The 22,724-nt window shown below is 41.2% G+C and overlaps 1 protein-coding gene across 1 annotated transcript; it reads left to right on the top strand.

Moving 5' to 3' along the window:
* Positions 1 to 20,536: 20,536 nt before the first annotated feature.
* Positions 20,537 to 22,397, top strand: LOC307110726 (protein FAM170A-like; the record flags this gene model as incomplete). Its single annotated transcript, XM_079790036.1, has 3 exons — positions 20,537 to 20,543; positions 20,649 to 20,798; positions 21,748 to 22,397. 3 exons carry the CDS (start codon positions 20,537 to 20,539, stop codon positions 22,395 to 22,397), a joined length of 807 nt encoding a protein of 268 aa, XP_079646162.1.
* Positions 22,398 to 22,724: the final 327 nt, after the last annotated feature.

The raw sequence follows: 22,724 nt of genomic DNA, 5'->3' as shown, positions 1-22,724 counted from the left end.
GACAAATACCTCAGATGATGATGGACCTCATTAGTCCTGTCAATTTTGACGCTGGCGAAATTATGCATAAACTTTGGAATTCACCTATGTTTGGCACCATATATCAAATTTGCTTTCCAGCAGCTATATCTAATAATTCCCTTCAAATTAATACCACTGGGACAAACTTTACTCATTTTTATACCAAACTAGAACCAGCTATATATTGTGTTGACCCTAACAAGAAATTGGCCAAATCTGTTCTAAATCTATTACAAAGACTAACAACCAAAATGCTATGTCCAAATTCTTACAAACTAAGATCACAGTAATTTCTAGGATTCTGGAATATAAATTATACCACCCTTCATTACCCAGATATAATTACACATACCTTTACGGAAATCCCACAAGGAGATCAATTTGTCATGAATTCAACCCACATTTGTTCTAATCGCCCAGCTATTGGTGTACTCAACCCAACAATTATGCCCCCCTATAACTGCTCTACATTATCCACAAAAATGACAATGGCTATAACGGATTGGTTACAGTCTAAAAGATACATACTAGAACAGGCTAATTCCTTAGCAAATGTAACTATGTTTTCCTCTAACTACACAATGAAATTTTTTCCCTTTATTCATGTTTAATTCCTCTACAACATCATACCTATTAGATTGCTCCCCAAGTGTCACAGGAATACTACCCTATGCAATTATTCCTAAACATGATCAACAAGCACGACAACCTACATTTTAAAACCCCCATACTCATATGGACCATTCCCCATTATAAGCTATAGAAATTTTACATTTAATTACACCTCTACAAACATTCTTTCAAATCTTACCGCAGGCCAACAACACCAAACAACCTATACAGTTCTTTATCCCAACTCAACATTAAGACCAACCCCTATACCACTAAATCACTCACATTTTGCTTGCAGAGGATATGACCCACTCATTAGTTTGCATTATAATATTTCTTATGGACTAAAACCTACTTCTTGGTTTGCAACCTTTGGAGCCTATATTAATCCATCAAAAGCAAAACGTATAGCTGGATCCCTCGCTACTGGTTTTCAATCATATATGCTACATTAATTAGACCGTGGATGGAAGAAATTATTCCTCCACCACCATTCACCCATGACTAATCATTCTCTTCTACCCTTCACTGATCTCTATTATGTACCTAACATAGCTGATAAATGTTATAATAACCCATTAGAACCATGTATCATACAAAGAGGATGCTACAACATGCCTAAGAACCCTACATTTCTCACCTGTCTATTCTTATGGCATTATAAAACCTGCACCAAAACGTCTTGAGGCCCCATCAGTAATTACACAAATCAATAACCCAGGTAGACTAATTTTCCAACCACAGATTCAGAGAACTACCATATACTTCTCACCAGATGATTTTCTAGCCTCCTCATTAGTCAAAGCTTGTGCGGATGTAGAACCCCCAATTCAAATCAGAAATGCACCATTCCCTCAAAAATTTAGACAACATTCAGGAAGGAAACTCTTACAACTAGATGCAGCTTCCTTTGTATTAGCATCAATCGCAGCATCTGTATCTATAGCAAATTCAGTTAAAATTAATCAATTAACAAATGATTAAAATAAATACTTCCACCATACAACCGAATTTGAAACTAAGACATTAGCACTCATCTCTAAATCCTTTGACAGTGCCTATCAACTGGCAGCACAAACCCATTAGCAAGTCATGCTCTTAGCAGACATAGTTAAGGAACAGGATTACTACATGCACACATTACATCAAGACATAGAGGACATTAATTATAGATTCCAAAAATACCAATTTAGACAACAATGTCAACTTATACAAAATTCCCTAACACAAGCCCAACGAGACCTTTTATCTCTCATTGTTATGGGACAAGGACTGAAACCATTGTGGAATGATGCAATAGCTGCAATTGACTACAAAACCTAGAGGATGCTCCTACTCAGATTGTGAACTTTCTGAGTAGGAGGAGAAAACTTAGTGGCATATCCTACATTGAATATACCAAAACACATAAACAATAATGAATATGTAATGCCTAATGGAGACATGCTATATGTGGAACCTTATTTCTTCTTAAAATCTTCACTAATACAATTCACTCCAGATATATTCTTATCTTTCTAAAGTCAGTGTTCATCATTCAGGCTTTCCTTTTCATATTGTTTTATACATTTGAATATTTCCCAAGAAGTATATAGTTATTAACTGTTGCATAAAATGCAACTGATTTTTTTTTAATTTTAGTTATGTTCACTTTATTAAAAGCATCATGTTTTATATAGTGTCGGAGCTATGGGGGGGTTTTCATTACATATTATTCTGCTGAGCTTCATCCATATTGGGCTTGTTACCATAGTTAATTTTTTTTTACCACTTTATGGTAATCCATTGTGTGAATACACCATAGTTTATTTGTGTTCTCATTATGAGCACTTGGAGTGTTTCCCATTTGTTTTTCTATTGTGAACAAAATTGCTATGAACATTGTTGCACATGGCTTCTATTGTACACAGACAAGAGTTTCTTCTGTATAAATTTAGGAGAACTATTTCCTTATAATATATGCAGTGTTAAGCCTTACGAGATAATGCTAAACTATCTTGAATATATTTACATCTGAATAAGAGATTCTGTTTGGCCATATATACTCTAACATTTCATATTGTCACATAGTTTTTATCAATTGAATAATGTAAGAGGGCATCTCATTATGATATTGATTTAAATTTTCCTGATTTCTAATAATTTTGCTTCTTATATTTCTTCAGCAAAATTCCTATTCATATACTTTGCCTTTTTTTGTATAAGTAGTTTTCTTTTTCTTACCAATTTGTACCTGTTTTTAAAATATGCTTGATGCTATTCCTTTTGTTTGTGAAAATTGTAAATATATTCCACAATTTGTAATTTGTCCTTTTACTGATTTTTCTGGTAATAAACTAATAAAGAATACAAACTCCAGCTTTATCAATCATTTCTATTTTATTTCAAGGATTAATGTTAACATGGTGAGACTTTGAAAAGCATCTTGATTATACTGTGCCTTACCCATCTTGCGTCAACATTTCTGTACACTCTGATTTTACTTTTACTTTCTAGTAGAAACATTAAGACAGTGGCATAGGCACGATCAAATGTCCCTAGTGGCATCCAATGGGGCAAGTTCCAGCCTCTCCAATAATGGTTTATCATAATCAGAAGGTCTCTAACCAACAATATATATTGATCCATATGTCCTAATATTCAGATAAGCCTATTGCTACTATGTGGAAACTGAATAGAGGGCATAACAAACTAAAATAAAATGAATCACAAAACTGTGCAGAATATTATCAGAACACTTAACAGGCCATATTGTAATAACCTCTTTACCTGTTTGTCTTCCTCATCAAAATAAACTCCTTGAAAGTAAAGGTTGTACCATTTCAAGAGAATCAGCAATTCCTAGTGAGTGCCTGGCACTCTGTAGAGACCTTTTCACTAAATAAATTAATTCATGCTATTATCATATGTGATGTTATATATATTTTTAAATGTAAGAAATTGGTTTGAAAGTTATAAAAACAGTAATTTTGAAGGAGTAACAAAATAAGATGCTTCCTCAAAGTGAAATTGAAAGCAACATTTCTGTGCTGGCAAGGATGCAGAGAAAAAGGAACCCTCCTGCACTGCTGGTGGGAATGCAGACTGGTGCAGCCACTGTGGAGAACAGTATGGAGTTTCCTCAAAAAACTAAAAATGGAACTCCCATTTGACCCAGTGATCCCACTTCTAGGAATATATCCCAAGAAACTAGAAACACCAATCAGAAAGGATATATGCACCCCTATGTTCATAGCAGCACAATTTGCAATAGCTAAGATTTGGAAACAGCCTAAGTGCCCATCAGTAGATGAATGGATTAGAAAACTATGGTACATCTACACAATGGAATACGATGCTGTGGTAAAAAAGAATGAATTCTTACCATTTGCAACAGCATGGATGGAACTGGAGAGCATTATGCTAAGTGAAATAAGCCAGTCAGAGAAAGATAAATATCACATGATCTCACTCATTTGTGGAATACAATGAACAACATAAACTGATGAACAAAAATAGATCCAGAGACAGAGAAACATCGATCAGACCATCAAACCTCAGAGGAAAGGTAGGGGAGGGTGGGGGTATGGGAGAGAAATCAATCAAAGGACTTGCATGCATGCATATAAGCCTAACTAATTGACACAGACAACAGGTGTGTGAGGGCATGAGTGGGGGGAGGATAGGGGGGTAATGGGGGAATAAGGACACATATGTAATACCTTAATCAATAAAGAAATTTAAAAAAAGAAAGCAACGTTTCTGGTAAGAGAGTATATATTTATATGCAATGTAAATACAGTGTTCTCACAAATATTTGAGGATGTAATATGCTATTATTCCTGAAGAGTAGCCTTGAGAATCATTTCTCTCTTCTTTAATAGAGCTCTTCTTAATTAACCTGGTTATTGTTCCCATTCCATTTCAGAATTGCATTCTCTATCTCTCAAATATAGGAGCTATCACAATGCCCTGAATAGTTCCCAGCTTGGCCACTCTGCTTTGGCAACACTTTCTCCTACAAGAAGTAAGGATTTAGGTCAAGATAATTCAGTCCTACAGCACAAGAGTGGATGGTCACATACATGTACACACTGACGAGGAGTTGAGAGGAAAGGGATGGATTGGTTAAAAGGCACCAAGGAGCCTCAGATAAAATGATTGGATGGTAGAGCCAAAAATGATGAAAGTAAATACCACCACCAACTTCACAAGAACAATATAATAATGAGAATGGAAGCTACATAACCCAGGCTATACCAGGTCCTTTGGATCATTTGTTTCTCAGCAAGGGCTAACCCTCTAGCTTAAAAATGTTTTATATAGTACTAGAGGCCTGATGCACAAAATTCGTAGGCCTTCCTTCCCCCGGATGCTGGCACCAGCTTCCCTCTCTTAATGGGGACCTGGGCTTCCTTCTGGCCATGAGCATGCACCCGGGACCCGGGCTTCCCTCAAAGCCCCAGCTTTGTCCAGAAGGTCATCCGGAAGGACGTCTGGTCTAATTAGCACATTACGCTTTAATTATTATATTTTATATAGTGTTACTATCTTACCCTATTAATTCTTATGTCCTCCTTAAGGAAACCTAATAATGGGTGTTTTAATGAGGGTGTCTATCTTAGCCATATCGTTAGTAGTAAAAGATGATCCAAAAGTATATCTTAGATTACATATAGGGATGACTACAGCAATTAAGTTATTATGGAAATCTCAGGAATCATGAGGAAAGACAAAATATTGTAACCATACACCAGATGACCAGGGTTTACACTCGCTGACCCTGCTCACTCCTTCTTTACTTATTAAGTACATCACTAAATTCTCTAGGATTATAAACTCTACATTTATAATATAGGTCAAGAAACTTTGAAGAAAAAGACAAATGGGAAGCAAAAAGCACAAAATAAAAATAATAATTCAGGTGATAGAGAGCTATTCAAACATGAAGGTAAAAATGCCTTCTCAAAGAAACCTAGTGCCAAGATAAAACTGAAGAGACACCTGCAGAGTCCAGTGCCAAGTTATAAATGAATAACATTGAGAAAAGTAGAATAGCCTGGAAGTAACAAAATACTTTGAAAACGCAATTTCTTAAGGACATCTATTGTTTTATAATTTCTTTTATTTGTATTGAGATTACTGGAATCATATTGGTTATAAAATATAAGTTTTAAGGGTACAATTCTATAATACATCATCTCTATTGTATTCACCACCCAAGTACAGTCTCTTTCCACAACTATTTATAATAGTGTGTTGGTGATATCATTAGAAAATACTGCCCATGGTTACATGACGAAAGAGCCAGAGGTAGGGCCTACTGGGCATAAGGAAGACTGAGAAGGCTAAGTCATGGCCAGGTTCTAATGAAACTGCTAAGGTTTGGAAATAAATACATATTGCTCTTAAGGGAGGAGACATAGTCTGTGGGGGGTGGGATGTAGAATGGAAAAAGTCTATAGAGTTCAAACCCTGTTTAGAGCCCAGCTGTTTCCAGAAGATATAGCTGGGGGCCTAGAACAAGCCTGGAAATGAGACCTTCTGGCTTGACAAGAACACAATTCATGACAACAGCCAGAGGCTCCTTCTTTTCCCAAGCCTCTGAAGCCATGATAAGGAATAGCGTAGCCAAAGAGAAAATGGCTTGTTGTAAAAATGTAGGAGACTATTCCCCATAGTGGGAGGTACTCGATAAATGATAGAGTTGTGTGTAATTTTCAGATCCACATATATACACCAATATATAACTCATGTTTATACATTAGTTAAATAGAGCTGCCAATAGCATATATATAATAATACCACTTTCTGTGAGATAAGCATGGTTCTAAGCCTAATTTTCTCAGGTATTGCTTAGCCTCACCACTGGAGAGAATTAGGAATGTGCTTATCCTACACATAAAATAATTGCCTCTTTTCATTCAAGTCACCTGTCCTCTAGTTTAGATATGAAATAAACAATTTAAAAAATTCAAGTTAATGGTAGTGTTTCCATTGGATAAAGGGATCACTCTGGCAGTGGATGTGGTGGCCCTGCAGTCCTGTGAATACTAGCTGGGTGCCTGGGGTGCACTGATGTCATGACAGGTCATAGAACACCACTGAAACCATGGCGATGACTTGCATCATAACTGCCCTGGTCGTGTCCTAAGCACTGGTCAGAACAGTGAGTTGGTGAGAGGAGAGGTCTCTCAAGTGTCGTATTATTGATAGTAATTTGTTTATATTGATTGTATTTGTTAATTTGATTTTTTGTCATCATCAACTGACACACTGAGAGCAGGGTTTGGGTGAGAAAGGTATATGATTTGAGTGACTCTTTAAAGAGTTGAACCATGAAGCATAAAAAAAAGCAGAAACATCTGGAAGGCAAGTATTTCATCAAAACTGCAAGGATGTCAAGAGGTATGTGTTACACACATTCTCAGGGCATAGGGTAACCAGGTAATGTTTTCTAAAGAGAGAGAGAGAGAGAGAATTCCTAGTTTTGATGATGGAGGGAGAGAGTGAGCAAGTGAGGAAGGAAGAGGGAGGATGGGAAGAGAGAGGATGGGGAGCGAGAGGTGGGTGGGAGAGAGAAGAGAGAGAATGAAGAGAAGGGGAGAAAGAAGAGAAAGGAGAAAAAGAGAGAGAGGGTGGTGGGAGAGAGGGAGGGAGAGAGAGACATTGAGAGACAGAGATGTATGTGTGCATATTGAGGGCCCAGGGAGTGTGAGAGTAAATTCAGATGCCCAGGTCCTTGTCACTGTGGATTAGTGCTACCTGCACCTTGTCCCTCTGGGTTACTCTGTTAGAGACATAGTGGTTGATTAGTGTGACATTTCTTAGAAAATGTATTTCCCTGTATTTGATTTCTGCCTAAAGGCATCGGTAAACTAAACGTTGTTACTAGTTTTCTAATAGTATATTTTCCTGTTAATCAAGAAAAAAGTCTGGCTCTTAGAGGTGAGGAATAAATTGGGTAGGTGGTGGACTTTGAACACTTAAACTCATTGTATAGGGATGAGAGTTTAATGTCAGATAGAAATTATTTACGCACGGGTGAAAAAATTTTTGTTTTAGATTATGAAGATGTAAATGTGGGCCTCTTATGTGAAATGTAAGAAAAAATGGGGTACACACACGCAACACACACACACACAAAACAATCATTAACAATGATGGTTAAATTAAGGAAAAAGTTTGGCTCATTCTGAAAAATGGAAAACTGGAATATTTTGGTTACTATGGAGATTACAAGTAAACAAGTAACCAGTATATGGAAGAATCGTTGGTCAGGGGTGGGAGGGAGACGGATTGGAGCCAACCCCAAAGTTCCAACGGTAGCTCACATTCCTCAAGAGAACTGGTATTTCCAACTTGTTTGGGATTTCTGCATCCTCCAGGGGACCTTTGGAAAAGGCTGACTTCATTTCACTTTAAAAAAATAATTGCACATATTTAGAGATGTTATTGAGCATAAACTATGAGACAAGCAAATGTACATTCACACCTTTTCACATATATACACACACATAGAATATAAATAAGCCAGGGAAAAATATATATTAATATAACATAATTGCCCACTAATTATGTACCAGGCCCACTTTTTTGCCTCTCAAAAATACCTTATGTCTCTACTTGGAGTAGATTAGGCTTTAGTGACTAAGACACAAAGGAATCTATCTCTTGCTTATATGTCAAATCAGCATATAGGTGCAGGCTACTAGGGCAAGTCTCCTCCATGGGATAATTCACGGACCTGAGCTGATGTAAACATTATTATTAACATGCAGCTTTCAAGTAGACCCAGGATATCAACATCCCAGTCATCTAGGAAAGGGCGGAGCAGAGAGGGGCACATGGAGGGTTTGTATGGTGATGCCTGGAATTGGCACTTGTCATTTCCATTCATTTTCTGTCGCCCAAACGTAATCACATGGTCAGAACTACCTTCAAGGGAAGCTGGTAAATATAACATAGTTGTATGTCCAGGTAGGAAGGAGACAGCAGCCTCTGTTCCATATAAAAATAACCTTCTTTGTGCAATCCCAGTCACCCATGATACTTATTTTTTTTAAATATATTTTATTGATTTTTTACAGAGAGGAAGGGAGAGGAATAGAGAGTTAGAAACATCGATGAGAAAGAAACATTAGACAGCTGCCTCTTGCACACCCCCTACTGGGGATGTGCCCACAACCCAGGTACATGCCCTTGACTGGAATTGAACCTGGGACCTTTCAGTCTGCAGGCCGACACTCTATCCACTGAGCCAAACCGGTTAGGGCTCCCATGATACTTATTGACACAATAAATATTGCTGTGCATTTAATATTTTCATTGGAATCGTATTACAATATATGTGAAGGTGGAGGCAGTGTGTGGTCACTGAACTTGGCACATAGTAGACACTTTTATCATTATTATTTTTTATTACTTTACATATTTTAACTTCATTTATTGTTTGTACTATTACAGATATTGTCATTGCCCAACTCCCTTAAGTCTTGCCCACCTCCTCCCATACCCATGTGAAATGTAAGAAAAAATGGGGTACACACATGCAACACACACACAAACAAATAAAACAACCATTAATGACTAGAGGCCCGGTGCACGAAATTCGTGCACGGAGGGGGGTTGTCCCTCAGCCCAGCCTGTACCCTCTCCAATCTGGGACCCCTCGGGCCTAAACGGGCAGTCGGACATCCCTCTCACAATCCAGTACTACTGGCTCCCAACTGCTTGCCTGCCTGCCTTCCTGATTGCCCCTAACCGCTTCTGCCTGCCAGCCTGATCACCCCCTAACCACTCCGCTGCCAGCCTGTTTGCCCCCAACTTCCCTCCTCTGCCGGCCTGGTTACCCCTAACTGCCCTCTCCTGCAGGGTTGATCACCTCCAACTGCCCTCCCTTGCAGGCCGGGTGCCTCCCAACTGCCCTCTCCTTCTGGCCATCTTGTGGTAGCCATCTTGTGTCCACATGGGGGCAGGATCTTTGACCACATGGGGGCAGCTATATTGTGTGTTGCAGTGATGATCAATCTGCATAGTACTCTTTTATTAGATAGGATAGAGGCCTGGTACAGGGGTGGGGGCCAGCTGGTTTGCCCTGAAGGGTGTCCCTGATCAGGGTGGGGTTCCCTTGGGGCGTGGGGCGGCCTGAGTGAGGGACCTGTGGTGGTTTGCAGGCAGGCCAAGCCCCCTGGCAATGCAAGCAGAGGCCCTGGTATCTGGAATTTATTTTCCTTCTACAATTGAAACTTTGTAGCCTGGAGCAGAGCCAAGCCTGCTCCGAGGCCCGAAGCCATTTGTGTTGGGGTTATAATTGAAACTTTGTTGCCTTAAGCGGGTGAGCCCGGCCAGGGTGTGCGGAAAGCTTTGCTTCCCCTGTTGCCGGCAGCAACCCTGGCCTGCTCTCTCAGCTCCATTCTGCCGCCATTTGTTTGAATTTGTTTACCTTCTATAATTGAAACTTTGTAGCTTGAGTGGAGGCTTAGGCCTGCAACGGCTGGCAGAAAGCTTGGCTTCCTCTGTTACCTAGGAAACCTTGCTCTCTGTGGCTGTAGCCATCTTGGTTTGGGTTAATTTGCATACTCACTCTGATTGGATGGTGGGCGTGGCTTGTGGGTGTGCCAGAGGTGTGGTCAATTTGCATATTTGTCTATTATTAGATAGGATGGTTAAATTAAGGAGAAAGTTTGGCTCTTTCTGAAAACTGGAAAACTGGAATATTTTGGTTACTATGGAGATTACAAGTAAACAAGTAACCAGTATACAGAAGAACCATTGGTCAGGGGTGGGAGGGAGACAGATTGGAGCCAGTCCCAAAGTGGGTACCTCCCCCCGTACCCACTCCCCCTTTCCTGTGGCCATCACAACACTGTTTTCTGTGTCTATAGACTATGCATATGTGCTCTTTGGCTAATCCCTTTACCTTCTCTCATCCCATCTCCCCGCTCCTCCTCTCTGAGAGGTGCCAGTCTATTCTATGTGTCCATGCCTCTGTTTCTCATTTGTTTGTCAGTTTATTTTGTTCATTAGATACCACATATGCTCATTAATCTCCAGGTCCATCTATACTGTCATTAAAGGTAGGATTTCCTTCTTTTTAATGGCCGCATATATTTTATTGTGTAAATGTACCACGTATTTTTTTAACTCATCTGCTGATGTGAACTTGGGATGTTTCCAGATCTTGGCTATTGTAAATAATGCTGCAGTGAACAATAGTGCATTAGGGTGCCCTTTTCTCCACATCCTCACCAGCACTGGTTGTTGATTTATTAATGGTTTGTCATTATGGCAGGTATGAGGTAATGCCTCATTGTGATTTTTTAAAATTGATTTTTAGACAAAGAGAGAGAGAGAGAGAGAGAAAGAGAGAGAGAGAGAGAGAAAGAGAGAGAGAGAGAGAGAGAGAGAGAGAGAGAGAGAAACATCGATAAACTGCCTGCTGCTTGAGCCCCAAACCAGCATGAAACCCCCAACATGGGTATGTGTCCTAACCAGGAATCAAATCCAACCAACTGAGCCACACCAGCCAGGGCTAACTGTGGTGACTCTGTGCATTTCTCTGATGATTAGTGATGTTGAGCATTTTTTAATATGTCTATTGGCCATCTGTATGTCCTCTTTAGAAAAGTGTATATTCAGGAACTTTGCTTTTTTTTTAATTGGGTGGTTCTTCTCCTGGTGTTTTTTTTTATAACTTCTTTATATATTTTGGAAACTAAACCTTTTATGATGTATCATTGACAGATGTCATTTGAAGTGAGCATGCCTGACATGTAATAACCATTCAACATGTAGTTGTTGAATTGACATAGACCTCAGAAAATGCCTCATGTCAATGTTCTTCTTTATTCCATTGCCCAGGACCGTGCAACACCCAAGAGAACACGCCTCAGCGTCAGTCACCTGTGGAGGCCTCAGCCTGTCGTCAGGCAGCAGGAGAAAGGCCTGACTTCTCTAAAGGTTTCGTCTGTGTCTTCTCCCCATTGAAGCGTCCCCGTCTTGGTAAGGATGGTAAGGAATACACAAAGATGGGATCTGAGCTTGGTCATGAGTTGTAGCTCAATTCTTCAGGCTATTCTCTACTTAGTTCACTTTCCTCTCAAAAACAGGAAAGGGCTTCAGGGCAGAAGGACTAGTACTAATTCCTCTGCAGAGGGACAAGTAGGGAGTGTGCCTTCCAGAACTGGGCAAAGTCCTTCAGCATAAATCCCCAACATACAGATCTGGGACAGCTGTGGCTGAGGTAGAGGACCATGCCAAGAGGTATAAGAAAGTTTAATTAGAACCTAAGAATCAAATGAGTACAAACAAAGATTCTCACAAACTCACACTTCTATCCTCTTTCATACCTAGTTAGGCTCCATGCTCCTCCTTTTCCCTAGTTCTCTCATATACACAGGCCTTCGCTACTCATCTATATTTCCCACTGTCTAGCAGCATTACCTAGATACACTCTTGTCTTCATTCCTTCAAACAATCATTTTCAGACTCACCCATTTACCCATTAATTCCCTAAATAATCCACACAGGTAACCTAACATGCCCTGAAGGAAATGAAATTTCATCTGTTGTGTCTCTAACCATATGGCTCTTCAGTGACCAGGCCTTCAGTCCTTTATAGAGCTGAACATTCCGAGAGTGCACACACATGTCCTCTAACATGCTCCCTCTCAAAATCTCAAGTAAGAACAGGTACCACTCCTCCACATGTTCACATGTGCTGTCATAGCAAAGATGCACACCCTCAGTCACCATCCCCTTTTACAGACATGGAAAATACTCCCAGATAAGTCCCAGAATATGCATACCACTCGTCAAAAACTTGCACACAAACTACATTCTCATTCGCACATTGTTATACTGTGTAATCACATCAAACAAAGTAACCTTCACACAGGATTCTGAAATAAAATATATACATGAACTTTCACTCCACATGCTCACGTAGGTCATGGCCATCTTAACTCCTACCACCTTCACACACATCTTCCAGTTTTCTTATGTTTGAACATTTCTTTCTGAGCATTCCAACAGTCACATGAAAATGTTGCCTGTCCTGGAACCTTTAACATGCCTGTATCCCAGTCAGCTAGGAAGCAGAAGAGCCCGAAGGAGCACAAAGGAGGATTATACGGTGATGCCTGGAAGTGGAACCTGTCATTTCCCTTCATTTCCTATTGTATAAATGTAATCTCATGGTCAGTACTACCTGCAAGGGAAGCTAATAAATACAACATAGTAGTATGTCCAGGTTGAAAGGAGACAGCAGTTTTTAAAAACTCTTTGTGCAAACCCAGTCTCCCATGACATATATTGACACAATAAATATTTCTGTGCATTTAATATTTTCATAGGAATCATATTACACTATTAATGAAGATGAAGGCCATGTGTGCTCACTGAACATGGCACATAGTAGACTCTCCTTGTTTGTTAAACGGAAAGATAAATACACAAATAACAAGCATCGACTACATCTCTATTATTTTTATTTAATTTCTCAGCAAAGCTTAACATATATATGAGAAGATGCTTCACAGCACAGAACAAGGCAGTGGCCCTAACTCAAGGTCAGAAAGCATGCAAGGCCTCTTCTTCAGATAGTTTATCCTGAATCTCTTCTAAAGATAAGCTAAATGGTGCTGCTAAGGAGGGACTATCGAATAGGATGCAAAGGGAGTTTGGGATCTAGACAGAATCCAGGGTTGAGCTGAATAGTTCTGCCTATTAGTCAACACAAGGATGCCAAGGGCAAAAACAGGAATGCTTCTGCATCGTCTTCAATAGGATCAACAGTGGAAGCAATACATTCCAAGGGAAAAACAAGTAATAGGACTGGAGCAAGCCCAAGGAGATCAGTGGAAAACAGCGTTCTATTTGAGGAAATAGTGGGAAAGGGCCTATCAGAGAAACCTGGAAGAATATTTTTATATGAGCTGGAAAAGGGCATGTTGTGTTACCAGAAACATGTGAAGCACTAATAACTTAACACAGGTCCAAAGTGGTGGATCCTCCAGAACTGAACTTGAGGTAGAATGTAGAGATAACCAAGCAAAGATCCCATCACATCTATATATTTTCATAGACAATCTTTCCCATTCACATTCATTCCATATCAAACTCCTATGAACTCACTATCCCCATAATCTATCCTATCTAATAAAAGAGAAACATGCGAATTGACCAAACCTCTGCTATACCCACAAGCTACACCCACCAGCAAATCAGGAGAGAGTATGCAAATTAATGCACCAAGATGGCGGTGGCCACTGAGCTGGAGCAAGCAGTAGGCTTGGGTTGCCCCAGCAATGGAGGAAGCTAAGCTTTTCGCCCGCCCTGGCCAGCCCTGTCCTCCACTCAAGGCTACAAAGTTTCAATTATAGAAGATAAATAAATCCCAGATACTTGCTTCCAGCCGGCCCTGGCCTCCGCTCAAGGAGGCGCTGAAAAAAAAAGGAGGGGCTGGGAGTTTGGGTCACTGGGGGATGATCAGGCCAGGGTGGGACGGCAATTGTGGGTGATCAGGCTAGTGGATGGAGGGGCCGTTGGGGGTAAACAGACCAGCAGGGGGGCCAGTTGGGAGTGAGAAGGCCATCAGCGGGGGTCAGTTGGAGGTGATAAGGACAGCAGGGGGGGCAGTTTGGAGTGAGCAGGCCAGCAGGGGGGAGTTGGGGGCAAGCAGGTCAGTGGGGAGGGGAGGTAGGGGCGAGCAGGCCAGTAGGAGTGGCAGTTGGAGGTGAACAGGCTGGCATGGGGGGAAGTTGCGGGTGAGCAGGCTGGCAGGGGGGCATTTGGGGGTGAGCAGGCCGGCAGGCAGAGTGCTTAGGGGCAATCAGGCAGGCAGGTGAGTGGCTAGAGCCAGCAGTCCCGAATTGTGAGAGGGATGTCCAACTGCCAGTTTAGGCCTGATCCCTGTAAACCAGCAGTTGGACAACCTTTGAGGGGTCCCAGATTGGAGCGGGTGCAGGCTGGGCTGAGAAACAACCCCCCCGCCTTGTGCACAAATTTTGTGCACCAGGCCACTAGTCTTACCTAATAATAGACAAATATGTAAATTGACCGTACCTTTGATACACCCATAGCCAATCAGAGTGACTATGCAAATTAACCCCAAAAAGATGGCGGTTAATTTGCATACATAGGTGCCCAGTGCCTATGTCCCAGGAACATCCTGGCACCCAGGTCACTGTGAGGTAAGGCCTGGTGCAGGAGCGGACCCCCTGCGATCAATTGAAGGAGCCGAGCCCCAGCAATCGATCACAGGGAGCTCGGGCTCCACTCCTGCTCCACGCCGAAAACCCTGCTGAAGGCTTTCGGCCTGGTGCAGGAGCGGACCCCCTGCAATCAATCACAGGGAGATGGGGCTCCGCTCCTGCTCTAGAGGCTTTTGGCCTGGGCAGGCCTGGGCAGGGGTGGAGCCGGCAATCAGAGGGAGCTGGAGGGCCCCTGCCCAGGCCTAAAGGTTCGGTCAGAGGATTTAGGCCTGGGAAGGGCCCAGCCCTCCATTGGTGTGAACTATAGAGGAAACACCTTTTCTGACTGCACATTGGCTAAGCTTCCTGTATGCCACTGGTAATATTCTTAGTAACTTGGGTAATAAGAATCCAAAAAGGTGATCTAGGGTTTTTCCACCACACTTCTGGAGAAAAAAACGAAGGTCCGCTGCTGGAGGGCTAAGAAATGTCATATCCTGCCCTAGCCGGTTTGACTCAGTGGATAATGCCTCGGCCTGCAGACAGCAGGGTCTGGGTTCAATTCTGATCAAGGGCATGTACCTAGGTTGCAGGCTCCTTCCTGGCCGGGGCCCAGATCAGGGCTCATGCAGGAGGCAACCAATCAAAGAGTTCCTCTCACTTTGATGTTGCTCTCTGTCTTTCCTTTTCTCTTTCATATTCTCTAAAAGTCAATGGAAACATATCCTTAGGTGAGGATCAAAATAAAAAGAAAGAAATTCATATCTTATGAAAGACACATCTTGAAAATGCCTAAAGAAAGTTGTCATTTTTTCTTGGTGAAGGGACTGGAGTCCGTGTTGATGAAAACACCTTGGTGGCTGTGGTGACTGGCAGTGGCTGCAGCAGTGGTGTGATGGGGCTGGTGCCTTACCCTGATCAGCTCGTTTGCCTCCCACAAAGGGGAGCCATCAGCAGGACATCCCCGGCAGGGCTTGATGGGGTACTGAGGCTGCGCCCCCCACACAGTGCCAGGCTGGGTGACCTGAGGCTGCATCCTCCACCCGGTGCCTGGCCAGGGGACCTGAGGCTGCACCCCCCACCCTGCGGGTCTTGACGGGGGTTGGGCCGGCTGGGTTTGGGTCTGGAGCAATTTCAAGGCGCGATCAGGTGCACGGGGACTTGACTCTGGATCCTGGGGCATGCCCCAGACTCTGACAGGAGGGAGATTTTCATATACATTTTACTCATTTTCTTTCATCTCTGACACTTATAGAGAAAGGGCAAATAGCAATATTAAAATATTTCCTCTAATTAATTCCCTTTTAATGTGCACACATTTCATGCACTGGGCCACTAGTATTACAGAATATTCTCTGCCATTATTTTCAAAGCACAGGTATTCTTTCCTTATACACCTTCGTTCGTACATCCCCACATTCTATAATTATTCTCTCACATTTTGGAAATACACTAACTGCTCTAGTCTCAAAGAGAATGTTCTTAGTAATAACATTCCTTATCTAAACAACATAATATATAAAGCACATAATTATTATAATAATACAATATACACACATAAATATGTGCTGAACTCACACAGACACAAAAAGCACACATACCCTCCTCAGTCACACAAAGCTCATTCCGCATTTACATTTGCAACTACAAATTAATAACACAATATACCTCAACCCGGTTTTAACCAACACATTATAAACTTAAACACCAAGTACATTACATTTACCATGCATTTTGTTAAAAATTTGAATAATACTATAGCACACACAATCATGGGACATGATGATAATATTAAACAGTGAATTAAGGAGCAGTGAGCTTGGCTAAGATTGAAACGGACAGTGACATAAGAGTGAATAATTTCTTCAAAAATAAAAATTTATCCTTTTACAGCTCTGTCAGCATATCTATATCAGAATAGATAGCAATGTAAATATATGGATATTCATTAAGAACTTCATGAAAGTCACACTATGTATCTCCTAAATGCACAATTTTTCATGAAGAAATTGAGTTGATATCCACCTTTTAATCCTTGCATACTGTCTTTCAGGCATGATTCAAAGTTGTTGGTAATCTATATAGATAGATCTCCAGAAATATCACATGCAAGATACCCAATCCCACTGACATCCACCAAACACACCATTTAATAAGAGTTTACTTATCGTTTAGAGTAAATATAATTTTAAATAGGAAAGTCACCTTAATTTCTGTGAGAACAAGTGTCAAGTGAAATGATCATGCCTGATATGTAATGTCCACTCAACATGTAGTTTTTGAATTGACAAAGACCCCAGAAAATGCTTCATCTAAGTGTTCTTTTTTATTCCATTTCCCAGGACCATGCAACAGCAAAGACGATGCACCTCAACCCAAGTCAACTGAGGAGACCCCATCCTGTAGTCAGGCAGTAAGAGAAAAGTCTGCCTTCTCTGAACCTTTCATCTGTGTTTTCTCACCATCTAAGCGTCCCCGTCTTGATGAGGATGGTAAGGAATAAACAAAGGTGGGATCTGAACTTAATCAAGAGATGTAGCTCAATGGCTCAGCCTACTCTCTACTTAGTTCATTTTCCCCTCAGAAACAGAAAAGGGGCTTCAGGGAAGAAGGACTAGGACTAAGGCTCCTGCAGAGGGACAAGTAGGCAGTGTGCCTTCAAGGACAGGGCAAGGTCGCTCAGCACAAATTTCCAAAATAGCAGGCCGGGGACAGCTGCAACTGAGGCAATAGACAGTGCTGACATGTGTGTGTGTGTGTGTGTGTGTGTGTGTGTGTGTGTGTGTGTGTGTGATATTTTACTCAGACCTTACCCTCAGAGAAGCACAAACTGAGATCCTCACACACTCACGCACACATCTGTCCTCCTTCATACCAGGTAGGGCACTGCATGTCCTTCATATCCCTTGTTCTCTCATATACACAGGCTTTCAGTCTTCATCGGTCTTTCCCATTCCCTAGCAGCATTACTGAGTATACGCTTACCTTCATTTCATCACATAATCATTATTAGATTCACCCAGGCACACGCAAATTCCATAAATAATCCACATCCCCTCACACAGATAACCTTTTTAGGTCCAAGTCTAATAAAGTTATATGCCCTGAAGAAAATTTACTTTCATCTGTTGCCTTTCTAATCTATAATTGGCACTTCAGATACCAGGCCTTCAGATCTTCACTGAACTCAACATTCTGAGATCTTATACACACCTCCCCTAACACTCTCAGTCTCACGGTCTTAGAGGAAGAACAAGTACCAGTCCTGCACCATTCACATGTGCTGTCATACCGCATTGCAAACATGCACACACTCATTCCCCATCCTCCTTACCAACATGGAAACACTCACCATAAATATTCTAATACATACATACAATTCCAAAAATACTTGCATACAAAACTACATCTGCATTCCCACATTGTTATACCAGGTAAACACCTCAAAGTATCCCACACACTGAATTCTGAAATATAATCTGTGCATGGACTTTCACTCCAAATTCTCCTGTGGACATCTTAACCCCTATAGCCTTCACACACCTCATCTACCTTTCTTATGGTGGAAATTTTCTTTCCCACTATGCCATCAACCACATCGAAAAGTTTCCTGTACTGGAGGCTTTGAGAAGCCTGCATTCCAGTCAGTTAGGAAACAGAAGAGCACACAGGGGCACTTACAGGGTTTGTATGGCGAAGCCTGCAATGGCACATGTCATTTCCATTCATTTTTCATTGTAGAAATGTAATCTCGTGGTCAGAACTACCTGCAAGGAAAGCTCACAGAGATAAGGTGATTGTATGTCCAGGTTGAAAGAAGACAGCAATCTCTGTTCCATTTTCATAGAAGCCACTTTGAATAAACCCAGTTACTCAGGACATATATTGGCATAATAACTACTTCTGTGCACTTAATATTTTCATAGGAACCACATTACACTATCCATCCAGGCTTGTGTGTGCTCAATGACATATGGTACATAGTAGACTCCTTGATGAATGGACAGATGAATACACAAATAACAATCATGGACTGCATAGCTATTATTTTTATTTAATTTCTCAGCAAAGCTGAATTCACGAGAAGGTGCTTTGCAGCGCGGACACAAGGCAGTGGCCCTAACTCAACGCCAGAAAGCACGGAAGGCCTCTTCTTCACAAAGCATCTCTTCTAAAGTCAAGGGAAATGATGCTGGTAAGGAGGGACTATTGAGGAGGATGCAAAGGGAGGTGGGATCTAGACAGAACCCGGAGTTGAACAGAGCATTTCTGCCCATTAATCAACAATAGGCTGCCCAGTACAAACAGATACTACAATGATTCTGCATCTTCTCAGTGGGATCAGCATAGAAGCAATACTTTCCAAGGAAAAACATTGAAAACAGCTGGAGTGAGCCCAAGGAGATCAGTGGAGAACAGTGTTCTATTTGAGGAAATAAAGGAAGAGGGCCTAAGAGAGTTTTATCAGAGAAACATGGAAGAATATGTTCCTGTGAGCTGGCCAAGGGCATGTCATATTACCAGAATCCTGTGAAGCACTAACTTATCAAAGGCCCAATGTGGTAGGATCCTCAAGAACTGAACTTGAGGTAGAGTGCAGAGATACCCAGACAAAGACACCATCACATCCATATATTTTCATAGCCAGTGTTTCCCATTCACATTCATCCCATATAAGACCCTTTTGCTGTCACTGTCCCATCATTCATTTCCCTACAATCTTCCACATGCATCTAAATTTTCCATGCTGGATTTTTGTCCATACCATGCAAACAGGTCTAATTTCTCTGACTCCTAAGTCCCTAGATTAGAATTCTTGTTTTTACATTTTATGGAAAAAGAAGGGCACAATATATACTTTGTGTCTAGCTCCTATCACTAATCACTATATTTGTGGAATTTATCCATGTTGTGTATGATGTTAATTTTGTTCCTTTTTGGTACATGTAAATCATTGCATGAATATTATATTTTCATTGACTATAATTATCTGATCATTAGGGTTGCTTTCAGTCTGTACTGCTTGAAAAAGTGATGTTGTGGGTATTCTATTGCATGTATTTTTCACTATGGACACATTTCTATTTGGTGAATGCTTAAGAGTTAGACTGCTAGGCCTTAGTTCCCATATTTTATCTTAATCCCTTCAGAACTCAATCTTTCATACTTTTAATTTCTAATGCAATCACGTGTTACCACACACCTAATGTTACACATCCTTCTCTGAACTCTATGCCATTTTTTCAAAGCACAGGTATTATTTCTTTTATATGCCGTCATTTTCACATCCCCTTTCATTATTCCCTCACATTTTGCAAATACACTAACTGCTCTTAGTCTCAAAGAGTATATTCTCAGTAACAACATTCCTTATCTAAACAACATAATATATAAAGCACATAAATATATCATTATTGGTAATGCAATCTACATACATAAATGTGTGTTGAACTAACAGACATAAAGCACACAACTTTAACCTTTTCAGTCACACGAAGTTCATCCCATCTCACATTAGCAAATACCAAATCAACCTTACATTAAACCTTAACCCGGTTTTAACCAACACATATGCATTTAAACAGCAAGCACATTACATTCAAATAACACTTTGGTACCTAATCCCACTGATATTCACAAAACACACCATTTAGCAAGTTTACTTATAGTTTGGAGTTAATGGAATTTGAAATGGAAAGCTCGTATTAATTTCTATGAGAAGAGGTGTCATGTGTAGTAATGATGTCTCACATGTCATGTCCACTCAACATGTAATTCTTGAATTGACACAGACCTCGGCAAATGCCTCATCTCAATGTTCTATTTTATTCCATTGCCCAGGACGCTGCATCGGCCAAGACAACGTGCCTCAGCCTGAGTCGCCCGTGGAGGCCGCAGCCTGTAGTCAGGCAGCAGGAGAAAAGTCTGCCATCTCAGAACATCTTATCGGCGTCTCCACCCCAACCAAGCGTCCCCGTCTTGATGAGGATGGTAAGGCCCCATTTCTGCTGCTTTTCCCTTATTCTCTCATATACACAGGCCTTCCCTCCTCATCTGTCTTTTCCAGCAGCATTACCTAGATACACTCTTACCTTCATTCCTTCACACAATCACTTTCATACTCACCCATTTACACACTAATTCCATAAATAATCTACATCCACTATATTTGTGGGATTTATCCATGTTGCGCATGACATTAATTTTGTTCCCTTTTGGTACATGTATATCATTGCATGAATATTATGTTTTCATTGACTATAATTATCTGATCATTAGGGTTGCTTTCAGTCTGAACTGCTTGTAAAAGTGATGTTGTGGGTATTCTATTGCATGTATTTTTCACTATGGACACATTTCTATTTGGTGAATGCTTAAGAGTTAGACCTCTAGGCCTTAGTTCCCAGGCCTAGATTTTATCTTAATCCCTTCAGAACTCAATCTCTTTAGGCCAAACTCACATATCCTAAAGGATAGGAACTTTCATCTCTTGTGCCCTTAACTAACCATATCACTATATCCACCAGGCCTGAGACCTTCATAGAGCTGAACACTCTGAGCTGAACACACCTCCCCTACACTCTCAATCTCAGTGTCTCACAGTAAAAACATGTACCACTCCTGCACTGTTCATATGCGCTGTCACACCACATAAGAAGCATGCACTCACCCATTTGCCATCCTCTTTTAGCAACATGGAACACTTCCCAGATATGTCCAAGAATATACATACAACTCTACATGAACATGCTAATCATCCTCATTCTTACAGTTATACCATGTAAATACCTCAAATATAGCACACCACACATAGAATTCTGAAGTATCACATATATATCTATTTTTACTTCACATGGTCACATATTGCATTTGTACCTTCACTCCTACAGTCCTTACATATATTTTCTAATCTTTTTATGTTTCAAATTTTCTTTCCTAGAAATCAAGGAGATGCCTATATCCCAGGACTTGCAGCAAACGGAGGACTCCTCTGACTATTTACATACCTACATTCCATCCCATGCGCTTAATAATAACGAGCCCTTTCTGTCCCCAGCACATGGGACAGAGGTTAGGCTCATGAAAATTTACTATATGCGTGTACAATTGAAAAGGGGTGTGGCCGTCTTATTCCATACAAAGGAAGGGTTGGTGCCTCCCTCAAAAAAGATCAAAATGGAAGAAATGACCTATCTTGGAAAGGTCCATAAAGATGTCCCTTTCTCTCACATGTCTGAGAAGAAACACCTAATTGCCCGTGAGCCAATGTTAGACAGCAGAGCCCAGGAGAAAAGCGGGGAGGCTGACCATCCAGCACAGCCTCCAGCTCTGGGCGGGCATCCCAGCGCTAAGACGCCTGAGTGGCTGGTGGCCCTGGACAGTGGGTTCAGGTGCATGGCCTGCTGCCGGGTCTTCCCCACCTTAGAAGTCCTCCAGGAGCATGTGGAGTGCGGGGTCAGGGAGGGCTTCAGCTGCCATGTTTTCCATAGGGCCATGGCTCATCTAAAGCACAAAGAGCGTATGAGGAAGAAGGAGGAGAAAAAAGGAAGGCAACGTTTAGATTCCAGAAGGAAAAACATTTTGGCATGAAGACAAACTTGTACAACTAAGTAGACTGTTTTTCAGCTCCTAAAAGAGAGGACGTGAAGGTTAGACTCCACTGAGGAGGCTTCATTCCCTTCGAGCAGACATAGTATCCAACCTTTTTACTCATATCTACCACCACCATCTCCACACCCCTACCACCTGTCTCAGCAGACAGCCCCTTGTAATACCATCCACCACTTTCCTGAGGGACAAGAAGGCAGACCACACCATCCCAGATACTGCCTCTCCTCCATCCAAGTTTATTATATACCATCCTTGATGCATGCTTGATCAAAAGACTGTAAACACTATACAATTTTGATAGTACAG

The sequence above is a fragment of the Cnephaeus nilssonii genome (genome assembly GCF_951640355.1).
Source record: "Cnephaeus nilssonii genome assembly, chromosome: 2".
NCBI lineage: Eukaryota > Metazoa > Chordata > Mammalia > Chiroptera > Vespertilionidae > Cnephaeus > Cnephaeus nilssonii.
This window is presented reverse-complemented; position numbering and strand designations above follow the sequence as displayed.